Source organism: Lethenteron reissneri, chromosome 55 (assembly GCF_015708825.2).
Source record: "Lethenteron reissneri isolate LAM-NWPU_2019-01 chromosome 55, ASM1570882v1, whole genome shotgun sequence".
In the NCBI taxonomy this organism is placed as follows: domain Eukaryota; kingdom Metazoa; phylum Chordata; class Hyperoartia; order Petromyzontiformes; family Petromyzontidae; genus Lethenteron; species Lethenteron reissneri.
Genome location: NC_083833.1, coordinates 1,671,388 through 1,699,369, shown reverse-complemented (window position 1 = coordinate 1,699,369; position 27,982 = coordinate 1,671,388). Strand labels below are relative to the sequence as shown.

At 49.1% G+C, this 27,982-nt stretch overlaps 2 protein-coding genes across 2 annotated transcripts in view; one reads left to right on the top strand and one right to left on the bottom strand.

Annotated features, from left to right (window-relative positions):
• Window positions 1–7,865, top strand: part of LOC133356769 (uncharacterized) — a 13,660-nt gene extending 5,795 nt beyond the window's left edge. The window contains exons 2-6 of the mRNA XM_061574435.1: window positions 2,056–2,196; window positions 2,602–2,721; window positions 4,419–4,568; window positions 6,073–6,295; window positions 6,734–7,865. Of these exons, the coding sequence (XP_061430419.1) occupies window positions 2,056–2,196; window positions 2,602–2,721; window positions 4,419–4,568; window positions 6,073–6,295; window positions 6,734–6,920 (821 nt within the window). The 3' untranslated portion in view covers window positions 6,921–7,865. The remainder of the gene's footprint in view (window positions 1–2,055; window positions 2,197–2,601; window positions 2,722–4,418; window positions 4,569–6,072; window positions 6,296–6,733) is intronic.
• Window positions 7,704–27,982, bottom strand: MEST (mesoderm specific transcript). The gene is made up of 12 exons (XM_061574429.1): window positions 27,572–27,982; window positions 24,226–24,380; window positions 23,810–23,889; window positions 21,890–21,967; window positions 21,518–21,654; window positions 19,428–19,486; window positions 17,090–17,130; window positions 15,414–15,484; window positions 14,361–14,462; window positions 13,205–13,281; window positions 12,510–12,573; window positions 7,704–11,275 (listed from the first exon to the last, which is right to left on the bottom strand). The coding sequence occupies exons 1-12, from the start codon at window positions 27,577–27,579 to the stop codon at window positions 11,158–11,160; spliced, it is 990 nt and encodes a 329-aa protein (XP_061430413.1). The 5' UTR covers window positions 27,580–27,982; the 3' UTR covers window positions 7,704–11,157.

Below are 27,982 nucleotides of genomic sequence, written 5' to 3'. Positions count from 1 at the left end.
CGAGTTGCACTACAAACCACGTGACGTGGGCTCAAGGGAAACGTCGTACACATTTCCCCACCTCAAATGAGTACCTGTGGCACCCACATCCGCTGTGGACCCGAGCCAATGGTGGGCATGGCACAGTTTTATGGAGCAGGGGACACTGTGCACTTCCCACTAAGATTAGCACGCTTGGCCACGTACGGCGCGAAAGAAGTTCAGCATACATCCAAGAAGTGCTATTGTCAACAATCTCAATTCCTGATTGTCATTCAAGTAGCTCTACCACAGCAGCGGCTGGCCGGTTTGTAGGTCAACTCAGCCTTACAACGATAGCAAAGTGCGATAGAAGTTTACGTACGACATGTTACTATTTGTATTATACCATCCGTTCTTTTTTACTTTCTGTCCAATGTGATTATTAATTTGGAACATGAGCGCACACGCGCTCCAAGTGTGTTCTGAATGCCCTGCGCAATGCCACGTTTCCTGTCCGTGTCGGATTCTGCCATACTCTGGCAAATGCGCACGTGCTATTTTCCTACGTTTAATTCTGTAAATAATTGTTTTAATGAGAGAGTCCCGAATATAGCCTGCGCATTCATTGAAGTTGATGTTACCGGACTTCATATGACCGGAGGTTGTGTGTGCCATTAATTAATGGTTTCGTCTGCCCGCGCATTAATGAACATTAGCTGCTCGCGGTACGACGACTATTCAATGGAATTTTGCGATTCGGGGTCTTGGTTTGATTCGAGCAGTCCATTCTTTTGAGGTGGCCGGGTTAGGGTTGTGCGTACGTGCGGCCGAACTTCTTTCGCGCCGTACGTAGCCAACCAGATGTCAAGATCGCCGAGCTCGCACCGCTGAGATTCCTTTGTTCAAATCCGGGCAGCCGCCCTGTGCGGTGAGAATTCACGGTCGCAGCTTAGCAGCCTATCAATGACTGCGACGAAAGTCAACTCAGTTTGGGCGAGATTCCAACCCTGTCCGGCATTGAGCAGCTTGCGCCCTCTGTCCAGCACGCGTGTCCAGGACGCGTCGTCTTCAGGGCAAGATGAGCTCGCGGCCCGAAGCGGCTTTTAGCATCAACTTGGGATTTCATGGGGAGGAGGAGGGGGGGGAACACGTGCGGAGAGATAATCCTGCTCGTTTGTCGCACGGGGGTTGGAGAGCCGCCCGGCGATCGCTGCGTCCGGCGGAGCGGGGTGGAGGGGACGTGGGGGGAGTGGGATGGGAGGGGGTCTCGTGGCGTGGGTGGGAGCCCCGGTGTGGAGGGTCACGGGTGCGTGGTGGTGATGGCCCTCGGGGCAGGGGGGGGCGATGCAGAAATTAATTTTAGAAGGCCCCCCCTGCCCCCCCTGCCCCCCCCTGCCCCCCCCCCCCTGCCCCCATTCTGCCATCGTGTTGTTGACGAAAGTGTCGAGGTTTTGGTGTGCTAATTGTGCTCTTGCGCACTGCACTACATCGTTGAATAGTGATTGGCCTGGATGTGAACCCAGAAATGCTGCAGCGTTGTTTTAGTGGCTCTGAGATGGCTATTCTGAGCACCCAGAGAGAGAAAGAGAAAAAATCCGGCGCCCACGCGCACGATTTGAGTCCAAGATCTCTGCGGTGCAGGCTTATTTGCTCTAACACGGTCATTATCGAACCCCCACCCCGAGAAGGACACACACACAGAGAGAGAGAGACACGCGTTGACCAAGGGTGTGAGCCCGATGGCGCCTGCTCAGTGTCTCCGACCTCCCCGAGCCGCGGCCGGCCCACCACTCGAGAAGACGAATCGTGGTGCAGTCAATCGGCGCCCGCAGCGAGAAGCCGGAGGTGTCGGGTTTGCACGTGGGCGGTCGAAAATGAAAACCTGGATTTCAACCCAGGTGCTTGGCAGTTTCCGGCTCCAATGTCTAGGATTCCTCAGTTTTTTTTTCTCGACAAGGGGTTTTGGAAACATCGATAAGGCGGCAATATTAAAATCGCCCTCCCCCCCCACCCGTCATTGCACCACCAACTCATTCTGGATGAATGTGTTTTTAGTCTCTCGTGTCTCTCTGCCTCTCGTGTCTCCGTGCGCAGTGAAGGACGACATCGGTCCACACCAGGTGGTGCGTCTGGGCGAGGTGCTGCCGGACAGCGAGTGCCGCTACCTGCTGTGGGCACTGGACAAGCGCCTGGAGGGGAAGCGCCCGAGCTTGGAGGAGCCCCAGCTCGAGACGGGTACGCGACGGCGGCCAGAGCTCCAGACGATTTGGTGGTGGGGGGGGGGCGCAGTTCGTAAACGTCGCAGAGCGCCACACGTTCGCTCGGCCACCCACTCACCGACTCTCCAACTCCACCAATCCGACGACTGACGACCCAACCCACCAAAGCAACCTGCTCACTCACACATCCACTCACTCATCCGCCCCTTCACCCACCCAGTCACTTGTTCGCTCGCCTACTCATTCACTCGGTCACCCACTCACCAACATGTCAATCCAACCACTGGCTACCCAACCCACCAACTCGCCTACACTCACTGACCCACTCACACATCCACTTGCTCACTCACTCGCTCAACGCGCTAACCACTACGCTAACCGCTACCAACCCGCTCGCTCTGCCGCTCGCTCCGTCGTGCAGGTGACGAGCGGCCGTGCCCCCTGCGCCTCTTTGAGTGGTGGGAGAAGCACAAGGAGGAGGCGAGCACGGTGATGGTGTCATCGGCGCTGCGTGACGTGGGGCGGCACGACCTCTGCATAGGCACGACCTCCCCTTCCTCCCCCCTCCCTCCCCTCGCTCCACGCGGCAACCCAGGCGCCGTGAGTGGCACGAGTGGCTTCCTCGCCCCTGATTGTTTTCGTCTCCCCCCGCCCTCCCCGCCCGACGGTGCTGGCGGTGTCTCGTTAGAAGAGGAACAATCCGTCAGGTCTCTCCTGGAGCGGTGCGACCCTCCGTGTTGGGGAACAGCCCGTGGAAGGGATATCACAGAGCTGCTTCTGAGCTCCATTCCAGTGACCTCTGCCACAGACACTTGGGGGACAGCACTTACTCTCCCATCACGCTGCAGGGAGAACTGTTAATCGCATGACACTAAAACCGAGAATTGTACTTCTTAGAGCTGGAATTTATCTACATTAATGCACTCTTCCATCATTGTTACCATGGTCACCGTTCCAATGAACTTCATTCGTATCCTCCACTCATGGTGAGGGACCTGCTGATCGAGATGGACTGTTTTGTCTCATCCTGACTGTTCAACCATCATAGTGCAGATCTTGACTTAAAGCTTTTGTGACCGCAGGAATTCATATTCTTTGGGTCTTTCGGAAAAGCCACGTAGATAGAAAAATAAGAACAAATACAAATATAACGACGTTTCGATCGCAAAACACTCACTCACTCACCTTACCTCCTCACTTACACACTCACCCACCCCACCACACTGCAGGTCACAACACTTTTGCAAAGGCGGTCACCGCATCGCGCGCTTTCAGATAAGCTTCTGCAGCCGTCTGGAATGCTCTTCCATCCGATATTAGGACGCCACTGGGAGCTATCGACTTTTAAATCATCATCTACATTTAAAACTCATTTCTTTAGAACTGCTTTTTCTGTTGAGTTTGTTGTCCTTCCCCCGCACTTCCGATTCGCACGGTTGGCTACGTACGGTGCGAAAGAAGTTCAACATGCGTACACACACACTTCTCTGTCTGCTTCAACCCCTCCACTGCTCCACTTTGGAATTCCCTCCCATCGTCACTTTTCCTCAAATTCTCACAATAGCGCGTTCCACTCTTATCTATTACAACTGTAACGGTGCTGTTTGTCGCAGGCCCTCTCGGGAGTTTTGGGCCCTGTGCTAAGCGGCCTTGATGTAAACATAAAATGTCCACGTCGCATCTTTGTGGGGACGGTGACACGGCGCCGCAGATCGGCGGCGTGCGCTCGCGAGCGTTCGAATTCGTAGTGTAGCGACTGACTCAGAGACACTAAGAGTAGGAGGCACTCTATCTTGTTTTGAAGTTTTCGTGACTGCAGGAATCCATACTCTTTGGTTCTTTCGGTAAAGTCACGTAGGTAGAAAAAATTTATAATAAATTACGTTTCGATCACAACACAAGCAATCGTCGTCAGGTATAAATATACGAGGTTCAGCGGTTCTCTGGCTGCTGCGAGCTGCAGATCCCCTTCCCTGCCAGCAGGCAGCGCTGTGCTGCCACGTGACCGAGTCTATGTCACTACACGTGGAACGAGGTCCGTCCGAGGGGAGCGCCCATTTGCGCGCGCGTTTGTCTATTGTTATTGTTTTCTTTCACGAGCGCATCCCTCTCTGCCTGCACAATCGAACCCCCCAACAGTGCGGGAGCTCCCCTGATAATTGATGGGTCCCGCGTGCCAGCTTGGTTTGTTTTGTCGCACCGCCGCTTGTCGCCGTTGTTCATTCGCTGGCTGAGCAGAGCTGCTGAAGAACATTGGGCAGGACAAGGTACTGGCCTTCGACAAGGTGGTGCTTAACTACAAGCAGAACCTGCAGAAGGCCAGCATGAAGGTCGAGGACCTGGGGATCAAGGCGAAGGGGCTTCTGAGGCTGCGACGCGAGGCTGCAGGTGGCAACGTCCCCCCCACACCCCCCTCGTGGTTGTCACAGCGACGGTCGCGCATGGGAACCGTGCTCGCAGTCACGGGAGGCCATCTCGCGTCGTCATCTTCATCATCTTCGGCCGCGATCAATCCACTGCTGGGTGAAGGCTGTCCCCAAGTGGCTGCCTCCACCCCTTCACGATCATGCGATGCAACAATTCCATCCAACGCCTGCACACCAGCTGAACTCATCGCTCCATCTCCCCAATTCACGTCTTCTCGGACGCGTTTATAAACTAAAACTAAACTATTTTTTATTTTACCAGGTGAGGCCCACAGAGATATTTCGCTTTTTAGAAGCGACGTGGTCACAAATGATAGCTCAACGATGTGGCTTATCAAGTGGACATTTATAGCAGCCAAAAACTCTAAATGCACGTTGATTCTAAATGTGGAGGGGAAAAACTAGAGGACCCGGGGATAAATCCATGCGACCACGGGGAGAACATGCAAACTCCAAATATACAGCAGGCATCAGGGTCGGAATGGAACCCACGACCTCCTGTATACCAGGCGAGGTAGTTGACATATCCTAGCCACCGTGCTGATGATGAGAGAGAAACACGCAAACACCCAATATTCAACAGGCATCGTCAGGGTCGGAATGGAACCCACGACCTCCTGTACACCAGGCACGGGAGTTGACATCTCCTAGCCACCGTGCTGATGATGAGAGAGAGAAACACGCAAACTCCCAATATTCAACAGGCATCGTCAGGGTCGGAATGGAACCCACGACCTCCTGTACACCAGGCACGGGAGTTGACATCTCCTAGCCACCGCTTTTAGTCTTGACCATCGTCCAACATCCCTTCTTGTTAACGTGTCCCGCCCATCTCAATTATCCACGATAATTAGATTTCATTTCTTTTCAATGTGTATTTCTTATACATTAGTTTTCATTACCTACTCTCATAGAGGACAGGCGAACACTACACCCTAAGCAATGGCTGACGCCATCGAGTGGATTACCAAATGTTAATGTGCAGTAATAATGTTTTCTCACGTGTAACTTAAAATGCCGCACTCAGAGGCCTATGGCCAAATCAAACAGAATGTGGCAGACATTGTCAGATGATTGAAAAGCTCAGCAAACTTGAACCTGGTTAAGCTCCCGGAAGGGCGACTACCATCGTGCATAAAACACCGGTGGCTTGACATCGTTGCGTGACATCGTGGGGTGACATCGTGGGGTCATATCGTGGGGTGACATCATGGGGTGACATCGTGGGGTGACATCATGGCATGACATCGTGGGGTGACATCGTGGGGTCATATCGTGGGGTGACATCATGGGGTGACATCGTGGGGTGACATCATGGGGTGACATTGTGGGGTGACAACTACAGGGTGACACCGTGGGGTGACATCGTGGCGTAACATCGTGGGGTGACATGGCATGGCATGGCATCGTTGCGTGACATCGTGGGGTGACATTTGGCGTGACACCGTCGCGCGACATCCCCGCAGAACGCGGCGAGCTGGTGTACACGGTGAGGAGGCCGCCGCCGCGCCCTCCGCAAGACTCCTTCAGCGACAGGCTCCGTCCGCTGCTGCACGGCATGGCGTGCAGCTCGCTGGCGGCGGCGCTGGCGGCGGCGCTGGCGGCGGCGCTAGCCGGGGCGCTGGCCGGGGTGCGCGCGTGCCAGCGCAGCGGGGACTACGACGGAGGGGACAGACGCCACGGCAATTGGTGATTATGCACAAAAAGCAGTTTTAAAGAAATGAGTTTTCAATCGAGATGATTTAAAAGCGCATTTATCCAGCAGTATCCTAACATCGGAATGGAAGAGCATCTTCACTGAGACTCGTTAGACTTTGTCTCGTCTCAGTCAATCACGCATCTGTCTTCGGTGGTTGGTCGTAGTCATAACAATGCTTGATTGTTTTCACCCAATCATCGTCAAGGTTTATCACAACACATGCATACACACATGCATATACAGGGTGACTTTTTGAAGCTATTAACATACATTTGTTACCATGTTATCCATTCGTTTTCCAATAAAATGATAGTCCCATATAAGTGTTAACATTTTTTTAAGCACCCTGTATAAAACACGCTGTTGGGAAGAACATTTTGCCCGCAAATGTCCTTAACAAAGTGACCACTGCTGCCGACCCCCGGCAGGACGTGTGGACGCGAGGGGGCGGGCGACGGTGCTGCCCGGCACGAGCGTCGTCCCGGCCACCCCGAGGCCGCGGCCCCAGCGTGGGCCCCGGGCCGCGTGAAGCCGCTCGTGTGTCCCATACACACGCAGCCTGGCAGCCACCAGCACCACGTGGGGGGGCAGCCCTGCCTGGGGGCCAACTGTTGATCCCGGTTGGCCTTTCGCAGCCCCAAACCGGCTGCGCGCTCATCCACCTGTTTGTATGTACGCCCGTACGACTTTATTTCCATCCGTGTATCTGCATCCATCTGTATCCGAGTCTGGATCTCCATCTGTCTGCATCTCCTTCCATCTATCTGATCGCGTGCAGCGCCGTTCGTCTGTCCATCCATCCGTTTTGCAACTCCGCCTGTCTGTCCGTCAATCTTTCCGTTCGTCGGTGTCTGTCCGTTCCTTTTTCTACCCATTCGTCTTTTTGTTACTCTTCCTGTCCACCTTCAATTGTTGGTCTATTTGCCCACTCGCGTGTGTCCATCTGTCCCGACGGTCAATTCGGAGTCGACCACGCTGGTGAAGCGACCCGTGATTTTTGGCTTCACCGATGTATCTGGGCCAGTGCACCGGTCTGTGTTATACCACTCTGCAAATACATTGAACGGACTTACACGAGGACGCGCGCTTGCATTCGACTCGCAACAGGAAGTAAAAATTGACGAAGGACCGATTCGGGCCATAATTATTCTCACTCGGGGGTGGGTAAACTAGTCGCGCTCTGTGGGAAGTAAACTGCCCGATTGTCCTGTGGGTATGGTTGGTGGCGTTGGCCGCGAGCGGGAATCGAACTCGGGTCACGCAATGTGCGTAGCGCAACGCCCTAACCGCCACACTATTACCGCTCACTTCAACTACCACACAGTCCAGCCTGCCGAAGAAATGAGACCGTGCTGCCCCCTCCTGTCTCGCACAACAAAGTGTACGGTAATGCACAGCTCAGCAGTGGCAGTCAATTGCCAAGAGTTTATTACAAATGTCACACGTCACACATCGTCTCCGCATATGCCTCCCCCCCATACCCCGTACACAGAAAAATACACCTCTTTGGTTTTGCATAACGTGATGAACAAATACTTGCATTAAAAAAACCTTATACGATTTTCCATCCCCAGTCTGTATCGAGGAAAGCATCAGAGGCAGACCTTTTTTTCAAAGGGATCACACCATCGAGATGTTTGTTAGTTCCATGAACGAGTGTTTTTGCAAGTGGAAGGAAACCAGAATGAATACCGGAATGGAAAACCCAGCATACACACAATGAATGGGTTAACACTCAATAAGCCTCTCAATCCAACTCGAAACCCCACGCGTACAACACGTGGCCACACACGAGCTGATGGCGGTCACCCACCCAGGTAACTAACGGGGCCCCTCTGGCCTGCTCGGCTTCCCGGGGTGGTTTGGTTGTGGTTTAGAACGTTTTTTTACGACACTATGGAAGAATTCCAGTTCAGGTTTCGCACGAGCAGACACGGGCCCTCGGAATGGGCAGTCCGTGGGGCGACCGAGTGTGCAACTGCAAGGGCAGCGCAGAGAGTGGCTCACCAGCCATCACCGAGCTTAGTAAATCACGTAATTTCGTATTAAGCATTAAAAAAGTAATTTAATTCGGTTATAACGCTTGTGTTTGGTGCCGGTGTTGCGAGAGCCAATGCTGGTTACGTGAAAAGAGTTTTGCTTACGTTGACTAGCCACAAGTGGCTTTTGCAACTCTTTTCGCGTAACCGCAGATGCACATAGGTACCCCCCTACCCCGCCAAGTACAATCGCGTGCAAACTGGATGAGCAATACCCCTCGGAGGTTGTTTTTGTCCAGTTCTAACCCAAATAGGTATACAACATGTGCTCAAACATCTACGGGCATCCATAAAAGGCACCAAGTCACGATTACAGAATTGTACACGGCAGCTTGAACCAAGTCAATGAAATACCAAAAAAAATTACCTACAGCACTCGAGATATTTCGATACGGAAGGCACTTTTTATAAAACACACGTCTCCCTCCCTTAAAACGTGCCACACTTTCACCGTAGCGTTGGCAACCCGCTCCGCGTCAGAAATTCGAGAGCCCCAGGTGTTCACCATCACCTCGCGTGCAATAGTCTCGAATGCCTCTCGCGTGCGAGACGTTCAGGATCACTGAAGCTTTGCGCTTTTTCAAAAACCCTACGTCTTGTAAAGGAATATGCTGCCGACATTTCCAATTGCACGTTTTAAACCGCTCCAGAATAATAATAATTATTTAATCGTGGATGAGACCTTTATGGACACCATTTTTTATTATTCCATGCTTTATACCCACACACAGGACAGCTTCTGCCTACATGATACAGATAGCGTCACTCACGCAAATGCTCACACTTAAAAAAGGGGTCACGCTGCCTTCTGCAGCTTTCCCAAATGTGTTGTCTGTCGACTTCAACCGGGTTCCAAATCCCGGGAGCAGAGGCCAGTATTGTGGTAAAGCCCTCCACTCATAACCCCGATCGGGGTTCTTCCGAATTTGATCGGAGTGTTGATGATGATGACGAGGCCTGTTTGTCTCAGAAGACCATTCTTTCGCGCCTCACGAGGTCAGCTGTGTAAATTTGCAGCGCCTAGAAGGGCCAATTCTTGAGGGGCAATCCTTGCCACAGCCATTGAATGCAGTGGCAGTTAGAGATGTTTGTCGATTTTTTTCCATAGCTCCCTCTCAGTCTGCCACGCAGTGCGTTTTATCTGATGGACGTGCCACTCTGCATTCACGGCAGGTGCATCTCGAAAAGCAAAGTTGGTTATCTTACAGCTGCTTACCCACGGGGGTGGATCTTGAGATGTAACCACACGAGCTTGAAGCTTTGTTCATGAGAACGTAAGAAATTAAAGTGACTTTCGAGTTAAGGAGAGCTGAGAACACAAAGGCTATGTGTTGTTTGAGGTTGTACATTTCATTAAGTTGTCGTCGGGAGAGATTTGCCTGTACAAAAAGAATGTGGAATTTGTACCACTGGCTCAAGGCCCTCAGTGGAGATGAATGCCACCCTATTGGTAATTTTAGCATAAATGCAAATACAACTCAACCCCAACCAATCATTTTCACACAAAGAATACATACCCACATTAAACCTTATTACACGTGTATGAGCAGATGCTGTTGGCAAGCATCGATTAAGACTGATGGGGGGAGGGGGGCAGATGGTGTGGCCAGCACTAAACCAAACCACCTTTGTCTCACCCAGGGCTGATAGCTGACACATTGCATCAGGTACTCATTTTCAGGCCGAGTTTACTGCTGTTAGGGCCAGGATGGATTATTATGCTAACATTTGCCACTGATGTTATCCATGGCTGGTAATTAAATCCAGGATTGTAGTACAGTGCACAAACCACTGTTAAAATGCTGCCAAATGCAAAGAAAACCAAAGATCCCCCGTATAGCCTTAACAGATTATTGGGGGAAGTGCTGTTAGCGAGCACCTATGAAGGCCGGCACAGCACACTAGGGGATGGGTGGCCAGCACCATGCCCTACTGCCTTTCTCCCCAGTGCCGATGTTTACGCACCGCACCAGGTATTCATTTGAGGCCGAGTCGACCTATGGGAGGCCCACGACCGATTCAGATAATCGTCACATGGTATTGGCCGTAATCGGGAATCGCACTCTGGTCGTTGGGTTCGTAGTGCAGCATGATAACCATTATACTACCTCTCCCCACAATGCACACATACATGTACACACGTCATACACACAACCCACCGCATTTCGTAAAGTGTTTGCATATTGTTGGAAACAATTTTCACAAAGCAATGTGTCACCGCTTCCGCTATACATTCACACGTCCGTACACACACAATTGTTAGGCATGTAGCGATTCACTTAAATTAATTATAAATATTCAAATTCAAGATTCACGATCGTTAATCAATATTTTAAATGCTGTGCTGAATGTAGCGTCTCTAGTACAGCAGTTCTCAAACCGCGAGTTCACAACCCTCCAAGGGTCCGAAAGCCTTTAATGGGGGCGCAGGCTTGACTAAAACCACGTTGACTGATGGCAAGGACACGCAGGCTTTGAATATTGTGGCCTTTATAACCTGAAAGGGGGGGGGGGGGCACGTATGGGGTTGGGAGCAGTCTTGATTTGGGGGGCCACTATGCCAAAAAGGTTGAGAGCCACTTCTGTAGTGGTTTTGGGGGGGGGGGGGGGGGGGTCGCATGAACCCATTATTTACGACGTAGACAAACCAAAAACACCCGATTACGTGCGATTTGACGCATGCATTGTGGGTGAAATAAGTGCTCTTTAATTAATTAATGCATCGTTACACGCCTAATTACGTCCGCTCACGCACACACACACGCGCACACAGGCACCAGCCAGCTATGCGGGTCAGGACGAGTCGCCGAGGATCAGAACGAGTTGATGAAGGAGATGTACGCGTTGAGGAAGGCCTGCGGGTCCTCCAGCTGAGGGTAGTGGCCCACGTGAGCGCCCAGCACGTTCACGGTCGACTCCGGCAGCATGGAGCTACACGCAACACGGCCGCAGTTCGAACATGTTGCAAGGTCGCGCTTGTTACACACACACACACACAAAGTGCTCGCCACAAATCAACCACCAATACCTTGCCAATCTCGTCACGGAGCATAAACCGTCGTGTAAACTCCGGTTCATCCTCGCAGCGGCGGCTTTTGGCGAGCCATTGAACAAAGACGGTCACCTGCATCGTGCGCTTTCAGATGCATTTCTGCAGCCATCTAGAACAGTCTTCTTTCCGATATCAGGAAGCCACTGGTGCTGTTAGCGAGAACCTATGAAGGCCGGCACGGTACACGAGGGGGTGGGTGTGGCCAGCACCACGCCCAATCGCCTTCGTCTCCCCAGTGGCGATGTTTACACGCACCAGGTTCTAATTTAAGGCCGAGTCGACCTAGGGGAGGCCCAGGACCGGTTCAGATAATCGGCACTGGTGTTGACCGCGAGCGGGAACCCAACTCGGGTTGCCGGGTTCATAGCGCAGCGCGCTAACCACTAAACTACCGCTCTCCAACACCAGCGTTAGTCATTAACACCACACTCAGCATCAGCACCACCACGGTCATCATTACCACCAACGTGACCATCAATCTGGGCTTCAGCCAACCGTTAATTGAAAACAGGTTTTTCAATTTTAACAAGTTGAACGTCTCAGCCCAGTCTCCAATGCTGTGGTGGAAACACCCATCACATACAATTGCAGCTCTGATAATAAAAACATCCGTTTTGCCGTCATGTGATTAAGATTCATCTGTGAGCAGGGAATGTGGGAACGTGCACCTCCTAATCTGTGGATAAATAAGGCGACTTAAAGAGATCTTGCAGAGTTTTAAGAAGTCTCCTTCCAGAGGCCGGTTATTTAACATATGGGGGGGTGATGCACTGCTCTAAAAGAGTTGTGAACCGTTTAAAACGTACATCCCGTGACAGCACAAATGAAATTGGGAAGAGCAAAACAGAGAACAGGGATACATATTTAAAAGCACTTTACATCACATATCTCGACTATTCCATAACCATAAGGGTAATCTAGTCTCGTGCACCACAAGTGACAACTATTCTGATGTGGAACAATGCGTTCCACAGCACCAACCTGCAAATGGGTTTAGTTTGTCGGCAGAGGGCAAAGTTACGCTGTAGTTTTTCAATACGGAGGAATCTGAGGATGATAATGCAAGTAAGTGAGCATGAGGAAGGTGGATTGCTCCGTCAATGCCATACTCACCGATAGTGGTTGACGAATTCTGGGTGTGGATTCACAGGGTCTGCTGGTCCATAAATAAAGTGCACTGGATGAGAGGGCACAGAAAACAGTAAAAATTACAATTAATTTATAATTAATAACGATTTAGATTTTGTACCACGCAGTTTTTGTTCGCTCTGAGAGAAATCGTGATTCAGCGGCACGGGAAACTAGACAAGCGGGGAGGGCAGCCAGAACCGGCGGTCAACATTTCCGAGCTCTGCCATCCAAAATTGGGATGTTTTACCAACTCCAGGAATGAGGGTTTATACATGTGGGAGGAGAAAACCGGAGGACCTGGGAGAAAACTCGCGCGTGGGAGGGGGCTAACACTCCCCCATACAAATATACAGATGATAATCCATTTTCTGTACTGTATGTATGTATAACTGTACGCACACTCGCACATACAGAACCTTGTATGTATGTTGATTTTCTTTTCGCACTGTATGTAGCCAAACGCGGTAATCGGAGGTGCAGTGTATTGCCATTTTACCCCGGAAAGCCAAGAGATGGTGACCTCGACGCCCATGGGGGTAAGGTAGGGAGGGGATTTCACAAATTTGCGCAACCCAACAACCACCCCTATAACAGTGCTGGATTACAGGTGGCCTGTGGTGCACACCAACAGGGGGGGGGGGGGAAGGGCAGGGTTCGGTGGAAAATCGCCAACTCACACGGCACCCTGGTGACGATGAGGGCATCAACCCAGCGTGCCCGGTTCTGCCACCGCTGCTGGATGTACTGCAACAGACTGCACACGGCACAACACAGGTCAAAGTTCACCACACACACGCCCGGCATCGCCACTTTCCAGCGGTGCCAAAATTAGGAATGCACCGGTAGGGGCAGCACGACCATATGTGGGGGGGGCGGGGGAAGCAGAGGGGTGATGCGGTCAATTCAGTTGATGACATTGTACATTCTAACAGCAGTAAAGCAGTGGCAGCAACAGCCATGGTCTATCCACTGCTGGATGAAGGCTTCCCCCCATGCCATCACCATCCCTCATGGTCCTGTGGTGCAACAATTCTTCTCTCCTGTGCATCTCGGTGTTCGGCGTTCCTCTTCTTTGGCTGCCATTCCGTCATCGGTCTCGACCACCGGCCAAGTATCCCCCTTCCAGCGATGTTTACAACCCAAACCGACTTAACCTTCTGAAGACCAACCACTTTACTTAGTTTGCTTAAGCGACAAAATAACGCGTAGTTTTTAGATTAGTTTTGGGCACCCCCGCCCCTTTAATAAATGGGTACAGATTTAACACGAATGTGGGTAGGGTGGGTACAACCTGCCGCCGCTGCTGCCTGTTACCGCTGCCTCACAACACCGATATTTGAAAGAGCCTCAATTGGGGCGGGTTACTTAAAGAGGTTAATGCCCATATCATAACGGCGAGCCGAAACCGTTGAGATCTTTGGGTTTGAATGTGGGATTTGGTTGCCAGCGATTCAAACAGGTTTTAAAGGTGAAGTTGATGGTCTCAACCCACCAGCAATGACTGCACAGAAACATATGGTCATGGATTTGAGCGTTTACTTTATTTGGTACGCCAACTTTGCTCAAATCACTACATGCCTCAGTCTCCACAGACACCATTCACCTGAAACCATTACGACTCATTGCCATGCACCACAGCCTCACCAGACATCTTCCCGACATGATGCGCCTGAGACTCGCACTCTCCAAACACTCAGTCACCCAACACCACTCGCACTCGCCAAACACTCAACTCACATTACACCAGGTCACCTAATAGGCACTCGCCATGGATCTCAATGGGGTTTCCCACCTCATTAAACAGTAAAGTAAACGGAGGATGTATCTACCGACCTGCTGACGACGAGATGCCCGTCGTTGAAGCGCAGGGCGACCCACATGTCCCAGAACTCGGGGTCGGTGGGCTGGGTGTAGGGGCTAAACACCTCCCGGAGTCTGCGGGTGAGATCACATCAATGTAAATACGCTGCCGTGCTGCCGAAACTACACTATTTGCATTTTACCAGGTAAAGCCCACCGAGCTATATAGCTCATTTTTAGAAGCGACCGAGCCAGAATTGATAGCTCAACGAAGTGGCTTATTACGTGGAAATGTTTAGTAGGCAAATGTTCTAAATCCACGTTTCTAAACGCGGAGGGGAAAAAAAAAAAAGAGAACCCTGGATAAAAATTCACACGACCAGGAAGAGAGAGACATGCAAACTCCAAATATACAGTAGGCGTTAAGGTCGGGATCAAACCCACGACCTCTTGTATACCAGGCGAGGTAGTTAAAATCTACCACCGCGGCACTCCTGCTGCCATCACAACCCTCAAATTGAAGGTGCCTAATGACAGGATTCTGCAACTGGCTGACCATGGGGCCATATGCGGCCCGCAACGGATCTTGTGAAAGTGGGCCACCGAGCTCTGGCCCGCCGAGACGTGCGGCTCGTTAAGGCGTAAAGGGATACGGATGAGTGCGATATACTTCACTCTTTTACCACCCAGGACGCTCACACCCAGTTGGAGGACTTTTTTCAGGCTGGTCCCTGCATTGGGTTTTACATTTAAGCTGTTTTTATAACAGTTAAATGGGCTTTTTTTTTGTTAAAGTGGGATAAAACCAGAGCACCCGGAGAAAACCCACGCACGCGAGGGGGCAACGCTCAATCCCCGTACAGTTGCAAACAGACGGCGATTCGTCCAATTGCGGTACCGCCTTCTCCTGGTGAAGAGGGGAAGACCACACAGCACCAGTTCACACACATCGCTCGCCACTGCTGGGAGCCGCGGCCCAGAATCGAACTCTGGATCGTCAGCTTTCAGAGGGCAGCGCGCGAACTACTGCACCGTCCTGCAGCATAGTTCAACGTCATCGGATAATAATAATAAAAAAAAACTCGCCCTTGTTTAAAGAAGATGAAGTTCATCAACCTCATCAGCACCGGCGAGAGCACGAACTCCTCGTTCAAGATCTGCAACAGAACCAAATGCGCAGATCGCAGAGCACAGATTTACCTTCGGAATCACGCGAGCGGACAAATCGCGTGCCGCACATAACAGGGTTTTTTTATGGTGACCACCAAACATGGAAAACATTGAAAATCGCACTCATAAGGTTTAAACATTCTATTCTATACTTGAACATGGCAGCAATACATTCAGGAGGTAAATGGCAATGTTGAGGTCTGCTCGCCAAGACGAGAGGGCTTCAGGGGAGAGTTGGTGAACTTTTGCTAGTCCTCCTCCGTTTAAGGAGCGCAGAATATGGGGAGGGGGGGGATTACTATATGGTCCACACAGTTTGGGTTGCATGTCCAACATTTCACTCCCGCGGTTTGTCTTTCATTATCCATTCATGAAAGAGATGTAGTGCATTGGCCTGTCGGTGTTCTGATGCGTTTGATGGTTCCAGCAGTGATTTCGATGAGCAGTGTCAGAGCCGGGAGGGTGCGATGTTTGGGTCGCGAATGGAGGCGTTCATTCTGGACGTCCACGTTGTTCCACTCTGTTTAAACATTGAGAGCGTGTCAAGCTTTATCGTCTTGTTTCCTGGCTTTGTTTCCTCGCGATGCTTATATGGCATTCACAGTTTACTCCCGCTGTCGTACTATAGTTCAGAAACTACTGGAGAGTACTGCTCCACCACATCCTCAGGATCAAGTTCTTTATGTTAGATTATATTAATTCTTATGTTTCGCTGAATCTTAATGTTTAACGAGATTCATGTTTTAAAGACAACATGAACGTTTGAGTACTCAAAAAATGATCATTAGGTGCTGGAAATGGGCTATATTTGGTTAAAATTTAAATAACAGGGGTTTTATTGACAAAAGGAACGTACCAGGGCATCTCACACCCCCGAATTCGCCTGGAATTTCCAGAGCACCCTACCGCAATTGTGTCATGGCATTAAGAAACATTCCCATCGCAAATTTTCTCAGCGAGTCATTCGATGCGCCATATGACGGGACAGACCCTGGAAGGGAACGTCACTTTACTGGAGTCCCGTCTCGAGTTCTCTCATATCCGTAATCAGACGACGCATCTCTTACGCGATGGATAGACAATTTGTAACTCGTCAAACTAAACATCTTCAGTCCTCGGTGACTGCGGCAAGCAGTGCACCACCCTGTGCTTGGGGAACAAAGCCTGGAATATGATGTCCCAGAGCTACGTTTGAAGTTTCTGCAATAGGCTTCTTTATTTTATATGTTCCGTATAGAGTGTTTCTCTCACATCAATCAAATAAAGCTCTTCCATACGCTGAAGAAAGAAAGAAAAACACACAAATGTATTGTAAATGTCAATCTGCTTTAAGAGACTCCCTGAACCGATTTTCCCTTCTCTCCTTTTCCTTTGCTCGGTCCGTCCCATCTCCTCCTGTTCTTCCCATGTAGTTCTGCACTCTGGGCCATATTTGACGTTTTTGGGGCGAATTTTTTTTTACTATGTTGATGTAGAATCATCCACAGCAGCTTAGCTCACTCCAATAGGCTTGTGACCCCTACACGACACGGCGTGCCAGTATTAGTGTTACGACTTCTCGCGAGACTCGGTGGCGAGCGTGTGCGACATACCTCCTGCGATAGCCGGGGGTGATTTGTTTCCGGAAATAGGCCTGCAATGTGAACAAAGGGCAAAAAAAGTATTAAACTGGTACTCTTTGGTTCTTTCGGTAAAATCACGTAGGTGAAAATAAAAATAACTAAATTAAATCACGACGTTTCGGAGGCAACACAAGCTTCCGTCATCAGGTGGGACAACCACAGAATGACTGTAGTACTCACTACAGTAATTATAATTCTGTTTTCTTTTGCTGTGGGTTGTCCCTCCTGATGACAGAAGCTTGCGCTGCCTCCGAAACGTCGCGATTTAATTTAGTTATTTTTATTTTCATCTACGCGACTTTACCGAAAGAACCAAAGAGTAAGGATCCTTGCAGTCACGAAAACTTCAAATCTAGAATGTAAAACTGTTGAGTATTTTGTCATTTGTGCTTGTGCACCCCACTGATCAATGCAGCTACATCACCAAATAACTTGGTTGATAGAGATACGGTCACATTTTAGGCACTATATCATACAATTTAGGCACTATCATGAAAACAAAGATTGTATTTGACGAATTTAAGTAGCCGATTACGTTGGTATTACTTTAGTGTTTATTCTTATTGTTTATATCAGATCATCTGGAAGTTAGCTTATTCAATTTTCAAAATATCACGTACATGTGCAAAGATCGGAGCGATATAAATACTGTATTAAGAAAAAAAGGTTGCAAATGTAACAGAAAGCATTAAATCGACATTCAGGTTTAGCAGAATTATTGGCGATGCCCAAAACATCGTCTACGATACGTTATTGACGAACGTGTTGAGGTAGAAGGGGAAGACGCAACTCAATCAACCAAATGATCTTTTCCCGTACGTACACCGATACGCACTGAGGCTGTGTGCCATGGGATGTTCGACACGAGACTGAAGCGGTGTTAATGAGACAAAGACTTTCAAGTGACTTTCAGACACTCCACTGTAATGCTCTCTTGACAATGCAGTGTTACCACTGTACCTTTCTGTACACCGACAGTGAACAAATCAGCTAGCAATTCACATCTGGGGTAATTATTCCATAGGTTCCACAAGTTACCACTGTGGCGAATGTAGCACCTCTAGTGGCTTCAGGAATTATGCGAAGCAATTCAGAATCTGAATCTTTATTTATCCTGGAGGAATACGATGAGGCTATAAAGCGAAAGAACCAAGAATATGAATCCCTGCAGTCACGAAAGCTTCAAATCGAAATTTAGGCTATAAAGCTCTTTTTCAATACGTCCAGTGACATTAAAATCGATCACCATCATCAACCATGGTCTAGCCACCACTCAAGCTGTCACCCCATCTCTCACGGTCTTGCGATGCACCTACGCTGGACATAAGGTGTCCTCATCACTCCATCTCCATCCTCTCGGCCGCAGTGCCTCTAACCGCCACGCCATCGTTAGTCTCGACCCCCGGCTATCATTCCTGCTGGTGATGTGTCCGGCTGAAAGTTTATTTTCCCTACAATCAATAAGGTCTCTAATTTATGTCTGTTCCCTGATCCACGTGATCCTCTCTCGGTGTTTCAGTGTAATTCCAAGACTGCATCCCCCCCCCCTCCATGCTTCAGGTCAAAGTCAGAACCAAGGTCAGAGTCAATGTGACCTTATGTTCAAACAAGTGTAGAGAAGTTACCGACGGACGTACTCGGAGACGGAGGTAAGTTAGGGGCTTCCGCCAGGATTTATTACTCTTGGTCAAAACTACACAGGGTACACAACTCCCAGGGGCTAGGGGTCCTACTCTGAGTCTGGGTCCCTGCCGGCTAGCTCCGGTCTCTCTCTCGTGTCGGATCGTGGAGTCTGCCGACTCCACCGACCGGAGAGAGAAGCACCTCTTCGGCTACCACCGGCTTCTCCCCAGACTCCCTATTTGCTCCCTCTCACTATCCCTGGTTCCCTCTTCACCCTGTTTACTATCCCCGTTCCTATAGTGACCCCGCTTACGTTACGGGGTCTCCCTTATATACCCTCGGAGGGGTGATGTCACGTGCACTGCCCAGCGCGTGCGACCCCACGTCCCGTGAGGTCACCGCACCGGACAGCGCACACGACGCCACCACTCTCCACTACTCCTCTACACAAGTATGGGGCGGTTCAGAGCCAGCAGAAATTTCACATTCAGGCCAGTGACAAGCATGCATCTCTTCCCTGCTACTTTGTGTACTCGAAATGCTATTTAATTTGTGAGTGTCGATGTTACCGTATTGTGTAATGGCTAGCAATATAAGAGGATTGAAAACGTGGTAGTGAAGGCACTTCGGAATGCTGCTTTTGAATTTCAGAAAAAAGCTATGGTAGAAATGTGTACTCTCTTACCTCCGTTAGAAAAGCAGACACTTTTGAACAGTAGGTGTCCAGGAGTTCCATCTTCATGCCTTATTTAAAATGAAAGACTATAATTAAACCTCGCATGTTCTCACACAAGTCATTATAAAAAAGTTAAAGGTGCATCCTTGCAATTGCTAACACCACTGCTGGCAGATGGGCCTCCACTAGAGGGAGCCCTAGAGACTCTAGTCAAGCAGCGGTCCCCAACCCTTTTTGGCACCAGGGACCGGTTTCGTGGAAGACAAATTTTTTTTTTTCACGGGGGGGGGGGGGGGGGGGGGGGGGTGGGAGGGGGGGTCATCATTGGGTCTTTCCCCCTTTTCAAAGAAGCACTCCAGCAACGTTTGTTTTTTCTGATTTTGGCTAGGGTCAAGCTTGTGGGCTTACCAAAACTGTGACCGAGACAAGCGCGCGGTGCGGAAAATAGGCGCGGATGGAAGTGGCAAATAAAATAATGTGCAGGCCACACGTGGACTAAAATAAGTGTCAGATTCTGACTTCGCATAAGGAGCGCCCAACCTAGATCCCTCGCATACGCAGTTTACAGTATGGTTCACGCTCCGTTGAGAATCTAATGCCGCCACTGATCTGACAGGAGGCGGAGCTCAGATGGTAATGCGAGCGATGGGGAGCGGCTGTCAATACAGATGATGAAGCTTCGCTCGCTCACCGCTCACCTCCTGCTGTGCGGCCCAGTTCCTAACAGGGGGTTGTGGACCCCTGCTCGAGTGTACTTTGCCTACTCGCCAACACTGCCAGGCCGCTTCCAAGAGGTAAAAGTAACCACAAGCGACCTGCCAATTGACGAACTGTGGTGTGCTCATTTATACAGCTCTGTGGACAGAGGCAGGAAGACTTGTGACCCTTGCACCACTGTTGACTTCATGGACGCATACCATCTACGTGTTAAAAGTTACTTTTAAATTGCCTTTAATTTCCCCAAGAAAGCATGCTGGGAGTGTTTAGACAGTTCTCATGATGTTATACATCGGGAAGTTTGAACGTTTAATATTTTAGGTACAATACGAAGACTGGCGTGCAGGTGTGAAACACTAAATAAACAATAAAAAATGCTGATGAGGATAAAAGCATTGATTAAAACAGAACTGGCTAATTTGCAGAATGCTCCTAATAAGTATTGAGACTCAGCAAGGCTTTCTTGGATAAATAAAAATGACAATTGATATTAACAAATACCCCAAAGCCACAATAGCAGTCACAGAGAAAAGTGTTTTTGTGTGAATGTAACATACACTGTGCACAACCCCGAGAGCAAACGACGTGAAACAGGCTTGGGGTAAATGATCCAGAGGGAGCTAAAGCGAGGGTTTACTGCTCACCGGTGACCACAAAGTAAACGTGTACTCGTCGGGCAGTGAAGGGATGTGGTGAAACAAACAGCGGAGATTTCGATAAGCCAAGAAAAGTTATATTTGTAAAGGAAGGATTGCAAATAGTGAGGAGATGTTTTAGTCATTGAGACGACGTTGTGGCAGGAGGGAAACGCTGGAGGTGCATGTGAGGGGAGTTGCAGCCGGTGAGAGGTTATTGCCACCAGCAAGCGGAGGTTGTGGGCTTGAGAGGGGAGGATTGCAGGTGGTCAGAGGTCATGTTTAGTAAGAATTCGATAGTGGCTGCACGCGAGGGGGGTGGTGCAGCCGGTGAGAAAACGTTGCAGCCAGTAAAGGAAAGTGGTGTTCAGCACGGGGACATTGCATGCCTACGAAGAGCAACGGAATGCCAGCGAAGGGCAGAGAATCGGCTGACGAGTCAGAATCCGAATATTTATTCATACTAGAGGAATCCGATGAGCAATAAAGTTCTTTTTCACAGATGTCCAGTAGGGGTGGGTCAGAAAGTTACAAACAATAAAAAAAACAATAGGAATGCAAAGTATGGGAAAGGTAAGCTAATCACCGAATCTTTTCATTTTACCAGGTAAAACCCACCGAGCTACTAGCATCGTTTTCAGAAGCGACCTGGCCACAAATGACAGCTCAATAGAGTGGCTTATCGCGTGGACATTTACAACGGCCAAATAATCGACATAATCTGAACGCGTGCGTTTCGGTCAGCACCTCGCCAGCAGCTCCTGTGCCACGGTGATGCCGTAGTCGTGCGCCAGGACGTGCAGGCGGCGGTTGGCGAGGCCCAGCATCACCGCGAGGCCCTGCACAATGTCGGCCTGCTCCTCCAGCGTGTAAGCATGCGGGCGCTGCAAGGGTGAGAGTGTGGCGCGAGAGAGAGATGCGTCGCGGGGAGAGCGCGGGAATTAGGGTAGGCTCACGTCACACTCGTGACTGTGGTCGTGAGGACCCTACGGCTTTGCGAGCTTGTAGGCTTTATATCAAAAATTGGAACGATTTCGTCGATTAAGAGGATTAATGCTCTGTCAATGTCCGTCCATGTTTGTGATCCATGTGTTCATAGCAGGTAATTATGTGACATACCGGCTTGTCGCTGAAACCAAATCCCAGGAAGTCCAGAGCGATCACACGGCTGAATCGCTGCGTCAGCGGTTCCCATATCTGACGAAGGTGTGGGGAGACACAAGGCACCGAATTGGTCAATGGACTGCTTTCCCTTAACGTCCGCGTGGTCTTTCCTACAAACAACCCCGGTGACCAATTTTACCAACGTAAAAAACAGTGTACATGTAAATCACTTTGTCAATCTACTGATGGACTCTGGGCTTCCTACACTGTGTGGGAAGTGGGGGTTATTTGACCAAGATGAGCAGTGCAGGTCGATAAAGGTGGAGAGTATAGAAGAGGGAGCATATACACAATGCAACAATTCATTTTGCTGCATTGTCCTCTGCTGTCCACGTTCACAGTCAATTGTAGGATGTCGGTGTGTGTCAACATGCACAGGAGCAAAGTTAATTTAGAAGACTCGTATACGACGTGCATGAATATTCCACGACGACTGGATGTGATAAAGTTTCTATTTCATTATCATGACTGATAGAACACCATTAAGTACCATCAGGTGCACAAGAAAGCATCACATTAAATTTCCTTCTGAACTTAATGTGGCTAAATCTCAGTTCTGAGAATGTAAAATATTGGTTTGACTGTTATATCCACCTGCAGAGCAGGTAGAATATTCTGCTCCCTAACTTGTGGAACAGAGGTTACTTAAAGCAATATCAGAGGTAGCTCTGTGAAATCCACTTCTGCGAGCCGTTCCCGAACACGAATTGTGGCACCGTTCTGCGAGAGACCCGAATTGATACTTCGCATAAAAAATGGTTTTACCCTTTCTGGCAATAAAACTGGTGTTAAATCCGTGAACGTGGCGTTCACCGTCAAAATAAGACTTTTCTGTTCACATGAATACACACAGGCACACTTGAACACACACATGCATGAACCCATGTACACATGAACACAAACACACAGGTACACATACACACAATCTTTTTTTCAAGGAATCCTGTCTGCATTAACCACATGTACTTGTGGTGAACATGCAAACAAGAAACATGCTCCGATAATAGATGCATCGTCTTAGAAACCGATTGGTCCACACTAGAGACAGAAAGAAAACGGTTTGGTGCTTTTGACATTTTAACACCTGTTTTATTGCCAGAAAGTGTAAAACCTATTCTTATATTTATAAACTGGCAAGAAAGTTTCCATAATGGAAACTTCATCTCGTGACATTATGCTTATAGCACGATCGAGATAAAATTGGGGGAAAAGATAACAATAAATGTAAAAGTTATGTAGGGTGTGGCAGTTCATGCTTTTGTCAAACTCACTCATGAGAAAAACTCGGTACACAAAATGGGCTCATGAACCTACGTATGCAGATCTTTTGAGTATTATTGCCTTTGTGTAGATGGCTCTCTCCAGGTATTCCAGTTTCCTCCCATATGCACTCTTGAAAATAATGGACAAATTTCCCAAGGCAGGACCCCTCTTTAGAAAGTATTAAGACCGAGTCGTGAGGCTTTTCTGCATTACCAAACATCACCATTCATGACAGTGCTAAAATATCTCTCATTGGGCACTACATCGAATGCAGCTTGCCATAAACCCACATAGATAACTAATAGAAAGCTGCTGTGAGATTAAACCGGGCACACACATTCACCGATTTAAAAATGTGGTTCGTGTGATTAAAAAGTATATTAAAAATGGTCGAGCAGATAAGCCGAACTTGAACCAGTAAGTAAAATTAGCATAACTATTGGGTCAAGAGTAAATACTTTAAAGAATACAGTTTACTCCTTTTACATCGTTTTTCAAAAGACACATTGAAATCGGTGATGTGATACGAGAGGAGTTCTCTGGACAAACACACAAGTTCAGAATATCTGCTTATCATGTAGATGCATGGAATATGCCTTGATGCAAAAGCACCTTCCTCCAGTCGTAGCTCGAGGTGGGAAATCCGTGCAGAAGAATCACAATGTCATCCACTCCCAAGACACCCGGGTCATCTGCGCAGGCCGCAGCAACAAATGAAACAAATAATGAAAAATAGGCAGCGACTTAAAAATCTTTCTGTATCTGCACGTGATTCACACACCATCTGAATCTGGCTTGGGGCAAAACAGGAACAGGGGTGGAGTTAATTATGCATTATGATGCCAGTAATTCAAACGCGTCTCAATACATTAATCACATGTGACGTAGCCAGCATGGCTCACACCTCTAACAAAAACACAATCCGGCATCTCCCGAGTCACACTGGGCTTGGTTCAGCGAGGTGGCCCTGGCGTGGCTGGATTATAGAGGATGAAGAGGTAGTAACTGTGAGCAGAACGAGGGCTCACCTCTGTAGAAGATGCGCTGTGTGCCGTGGTGATACACGTGCCCGCCAGCACGCCACTGCAGGAGCGGCGGTGTGAGCGGCGGCGCTGGGACGCTCAGGTAGATAGCGATGAGTGGCACAGCCAGCAAGCACACATGCAGCCACCATTCGCCCAGCCTGGCACACATGAGACTCGTGAGAAGTATGGGACAGATGGATCTAGGAGCGGCAGAACTCAATCGCTAAAAATGGGTAAAAATGTGCTGGCCCCTTTGACCAAATCACCAGAAATGTGCCCGATCTCATCAGCCTGGTTAGTGCTTGGATGGGCAACAAAAGCATTAATAAATATGAAAAAATAAGAATAGGTTTTACCCATCCTGGCAATAAAACAGGTGTTAAGATGTTCAAACACCAAATAGAACATTTTGCACGGAATCAAGTCAGCACTAACCACACGTACTTGTGGTGAGAGCATGCCAACAAACACGCTCTAATAATATAAGCATTGTCTTTGAAACTGATTGGCCTACACCAGAGACAGCCTTCTTTATGACCTCGTCTCACCAGTGTGAGACCAGAGAACGCCAAAAGGCAAAAGACAATGCACCACCGGAGCATTTCATAGCTCGGGTGAGCAGCTACAAAATGGGACCTTTTTGCCAGCATCAAAGTATGATTTTTTTTATATTAAATAGGTGTTCCCGGCTGTTGTATGCCTACATTGTGTGCAGTAGAAGTCAGTATAACGAAACCCATTATTGCATTGCACTTCTATGCTACCACAACTTTGCTCTCCTCTTTCACAAGCTTGCATTTGCCGTTGTGAAGTATGGCCAATTAACTGCACATCCTGACGAAGCCCTCGGTCCAGAAAAAAATAGATTAACAAAAGGACTGTACATGGACATTCTGTATATTTTATGGCTTATAACTTAAGTCAACCTGGTAGTGAACCGTGCCAGGAGGTCGAATCAGACCGGAAACTTCTGGATTGCAAGTCCGGTGTGCCAACCATTACACCAGGGCAACTCTATTCGATTCGTGATTTGACATTTCAATGAGTGCGGCAATCCAGTAACTGGTTTTTAACCTGTTTTTCATTAGAAAAACTAGATTTAAACAATCCTAGAAGTTACATCATTGCGCTAAGGTGCCTTTGACCGAGACCTCATGTTTAATCAATCCGAAGATAAATTATATTCGCTCATTCCAGTTGGATAAGTTATGCTGAGCCAAAGTTTATTTGACCATATTTCACCACGCTGGTCAGTGCCGGTTGGTGAATACGCGTAGCATAGGCGCTGGAACATATCCGTAGAGTATAACGATTTTTGTTAGCTGCTCCGTAGTCTACAACACACTTGTTACGGCATGATGTTGTCGCCCATCCAAGCCCTATCAGGGTTTTAAAAAATCTGCTTTATTTTCCTAAACACGATCATCCATCTAGACGGGGGGGGGGGGGGGGGGGGGGTTTCTATCACTCTACGAATTACCAATGGTGGTTTTTAAAAGGTTCACTTTAACTGCAGTTTTCGTGGGCGTTATTGCTGAAAAAAACTTTATGGTTTACCCTGACAAAGATAAAGGTGAAAACAATAACCATCAATAGTGGGGGGGGGGGGGGGCGTGGAATGGAACACGGCGACTTTTGAGTCGGGCTAAAAGGTGCACTTTGTGCCCACGTGAAGTCACGAACAATGACCGCTGGTACGTACGGGTCAAGGCACTGGGGTTGAAGGTTAAACACAAAACATCCACGCAGAGACCACGGATAGGCACCGAGCAGAAACTCTCTGCATTTCACGAGACCGCGTGTAACGCCGAGGCTTTTTAAAAAAGTAATGGTTGCGGAAGGCACAGGCCACCAAACTCCAAAGCTACCAGCAACAAACAGCACTATCAACGTGGTAATAAGACGAGTTCATACGTTTCTAGACTACGAGTTAGATTGTAAGAATTTGAGAACAGCCACTGTTGAGACGAAGGGGGGGGGGGGGATTGCAAACTATAACAAAACTAAAACAATTGTTTATTTTACCAGGTAAGACCCACTGAGCGTTAATGGCTTTTGTTCAGAAGCGAGCTTCCCATCACAAACGATGGCTCAGCGAAAGTGGTCCATCACCACGTGGAAATTAATGCAGCCAAAAACTCTTTAAACGCACGTCTCTACATGCGGAGGTGGGGAAACCCACAGGGACTCCCCGGAGGAAAAACCACGCGGCCACCTGGGAGAGAGACAGACGCACAAACTTACAACAATTACAAACTTTAGTAATAGGTTTTTACCCTTTCAACTGGTACAAAAACTGACCTTTAAACAAGGCATCGTGTTTGCAATAAGCACAACACAAGCAGTCAAAATGCAAAACAAAAATAAACAACTCTGATGATATTCAAGGACAGTGCATATAATTATCAGAGTTGTTTCTTTTTGTTTGCATTTTGGACTGCTTGTGTTGTGGTTATTGCAAACATAATGTCTTGTATAAAGGTGTCAGTTTTTGTACCAGTTGAAAGGGTAAAAACCTATTACTATATTTTGCCACTGGTAAAGGAGATGTCTCATAATTACAAACTTACAACAATTACAAACTTAAAACAATTACAGCAGACGACAGGGTCGGAAACGCACCCACGACCTCGTCGCATACGAAGTGAAGTCGTGAACGTCTCGGCTACCAATGGAGCCACCCCACCCCTCATTGTGTTGGCTACACGTGTCGTAGCTACTACACGTGTCGTAGCTACTACACGTGTCGTAGCTACTACACGTGTCGTAGCTACTACACGTGTCGTAGCTACTACACGTGTCGTAGCTACTACACGTGTCGTAGCTACTACACGTGTCGTAGCTACTACACGTGTCGTAGCTACTACACGTGTCGTAGCTACTACACGTGTCGTAGCTACGGGCCCCGCAACACGTGGAGCAACACGTGGGAAGAAGGAAGCGAGGAGAGGAGAGAGAGCAGTGAGTGTTTGCGACACACGCAGCGTGGGTGAATGGAGACCAGGGGCGATTGCGTTGAGCGATTCGGGTGAAGTTGTTTCCCATTGCCACCTGCAATCGAGAGGTTCGAGCACGACACGGACGAGACGATAGGAGTCGGTCCGACGGAGAGCCCCTTCGACGCGGGTGGACAACTCAAACGAGTCAAGTTCACGACACGACAACCCGCTGTGGATCAGTAGCGATTGAAGAGTAACACGCAGGCCACCCTCCCCAACGCGTTACGTGCAATAATCACAACGATACCAGCACCGCGTGAACACGAGGGGGATGTGTGAGGTGGGGGAGGGTAGTAGCCCAGGTCCCATCGATGACGAACTTTTCGCGAAATTCGGAAGCGTTCACTCACAGACGCATGGCCGCGCACAGCTGACATCAAGCGCAAGGGTCCTCCCCCTCCTCCTCCTTCTTCTTCCTCTTCTTCACGGACGCTTCGGCAGCGACTCTGTAGGTTTCTTTTAGGGGATAGGGGGTGGGGGAGTGTCGAATGTACACACACGCAGCGATGTGGCGAACGTACGCGGCCGCTATTTAAACAAACAACAAACCAAAACGAGTGGTTGCTGTTCCCTAAAGGTAGAGCGAGAAAGAGAGCTAAGTGTGGATTAGTACGGGCACGCTACACGCCGCAGTCGTCCTCGTCGTTGTTGTTGTTGCTGCTGCTGCTACGCCTACTGCTGCTGCTGTTGCTGCTGTGGCTGCTGTTGCTGCTGCTGTGGCTGCTGCTGTTGCTGTTGCTGCTGCTGCTGCTGTTGCCCCG

What these genes read in the sequence shown, in the direction of transcription:
- MEST (XM_061574429.1), bottom strand. An exon ending in TTGGTTTCAGCGACAAGCCG is followed by an intron (nt 21,655 to 21,889) that starts GTATGTCACATA and finishes TCACCCTTGCAG; the next exon opens with CGCCCGCATGCTTACACGCT. An exon ending in ACCCCCGGCTATCGCAGGAG is followed by an intron (nt 15,485 to 17,089) that starts GTATGTCGCACA and finishes GTTCTGTTGCAG; the next exon opens with ATCTTGAACGAGGAGTTCGT.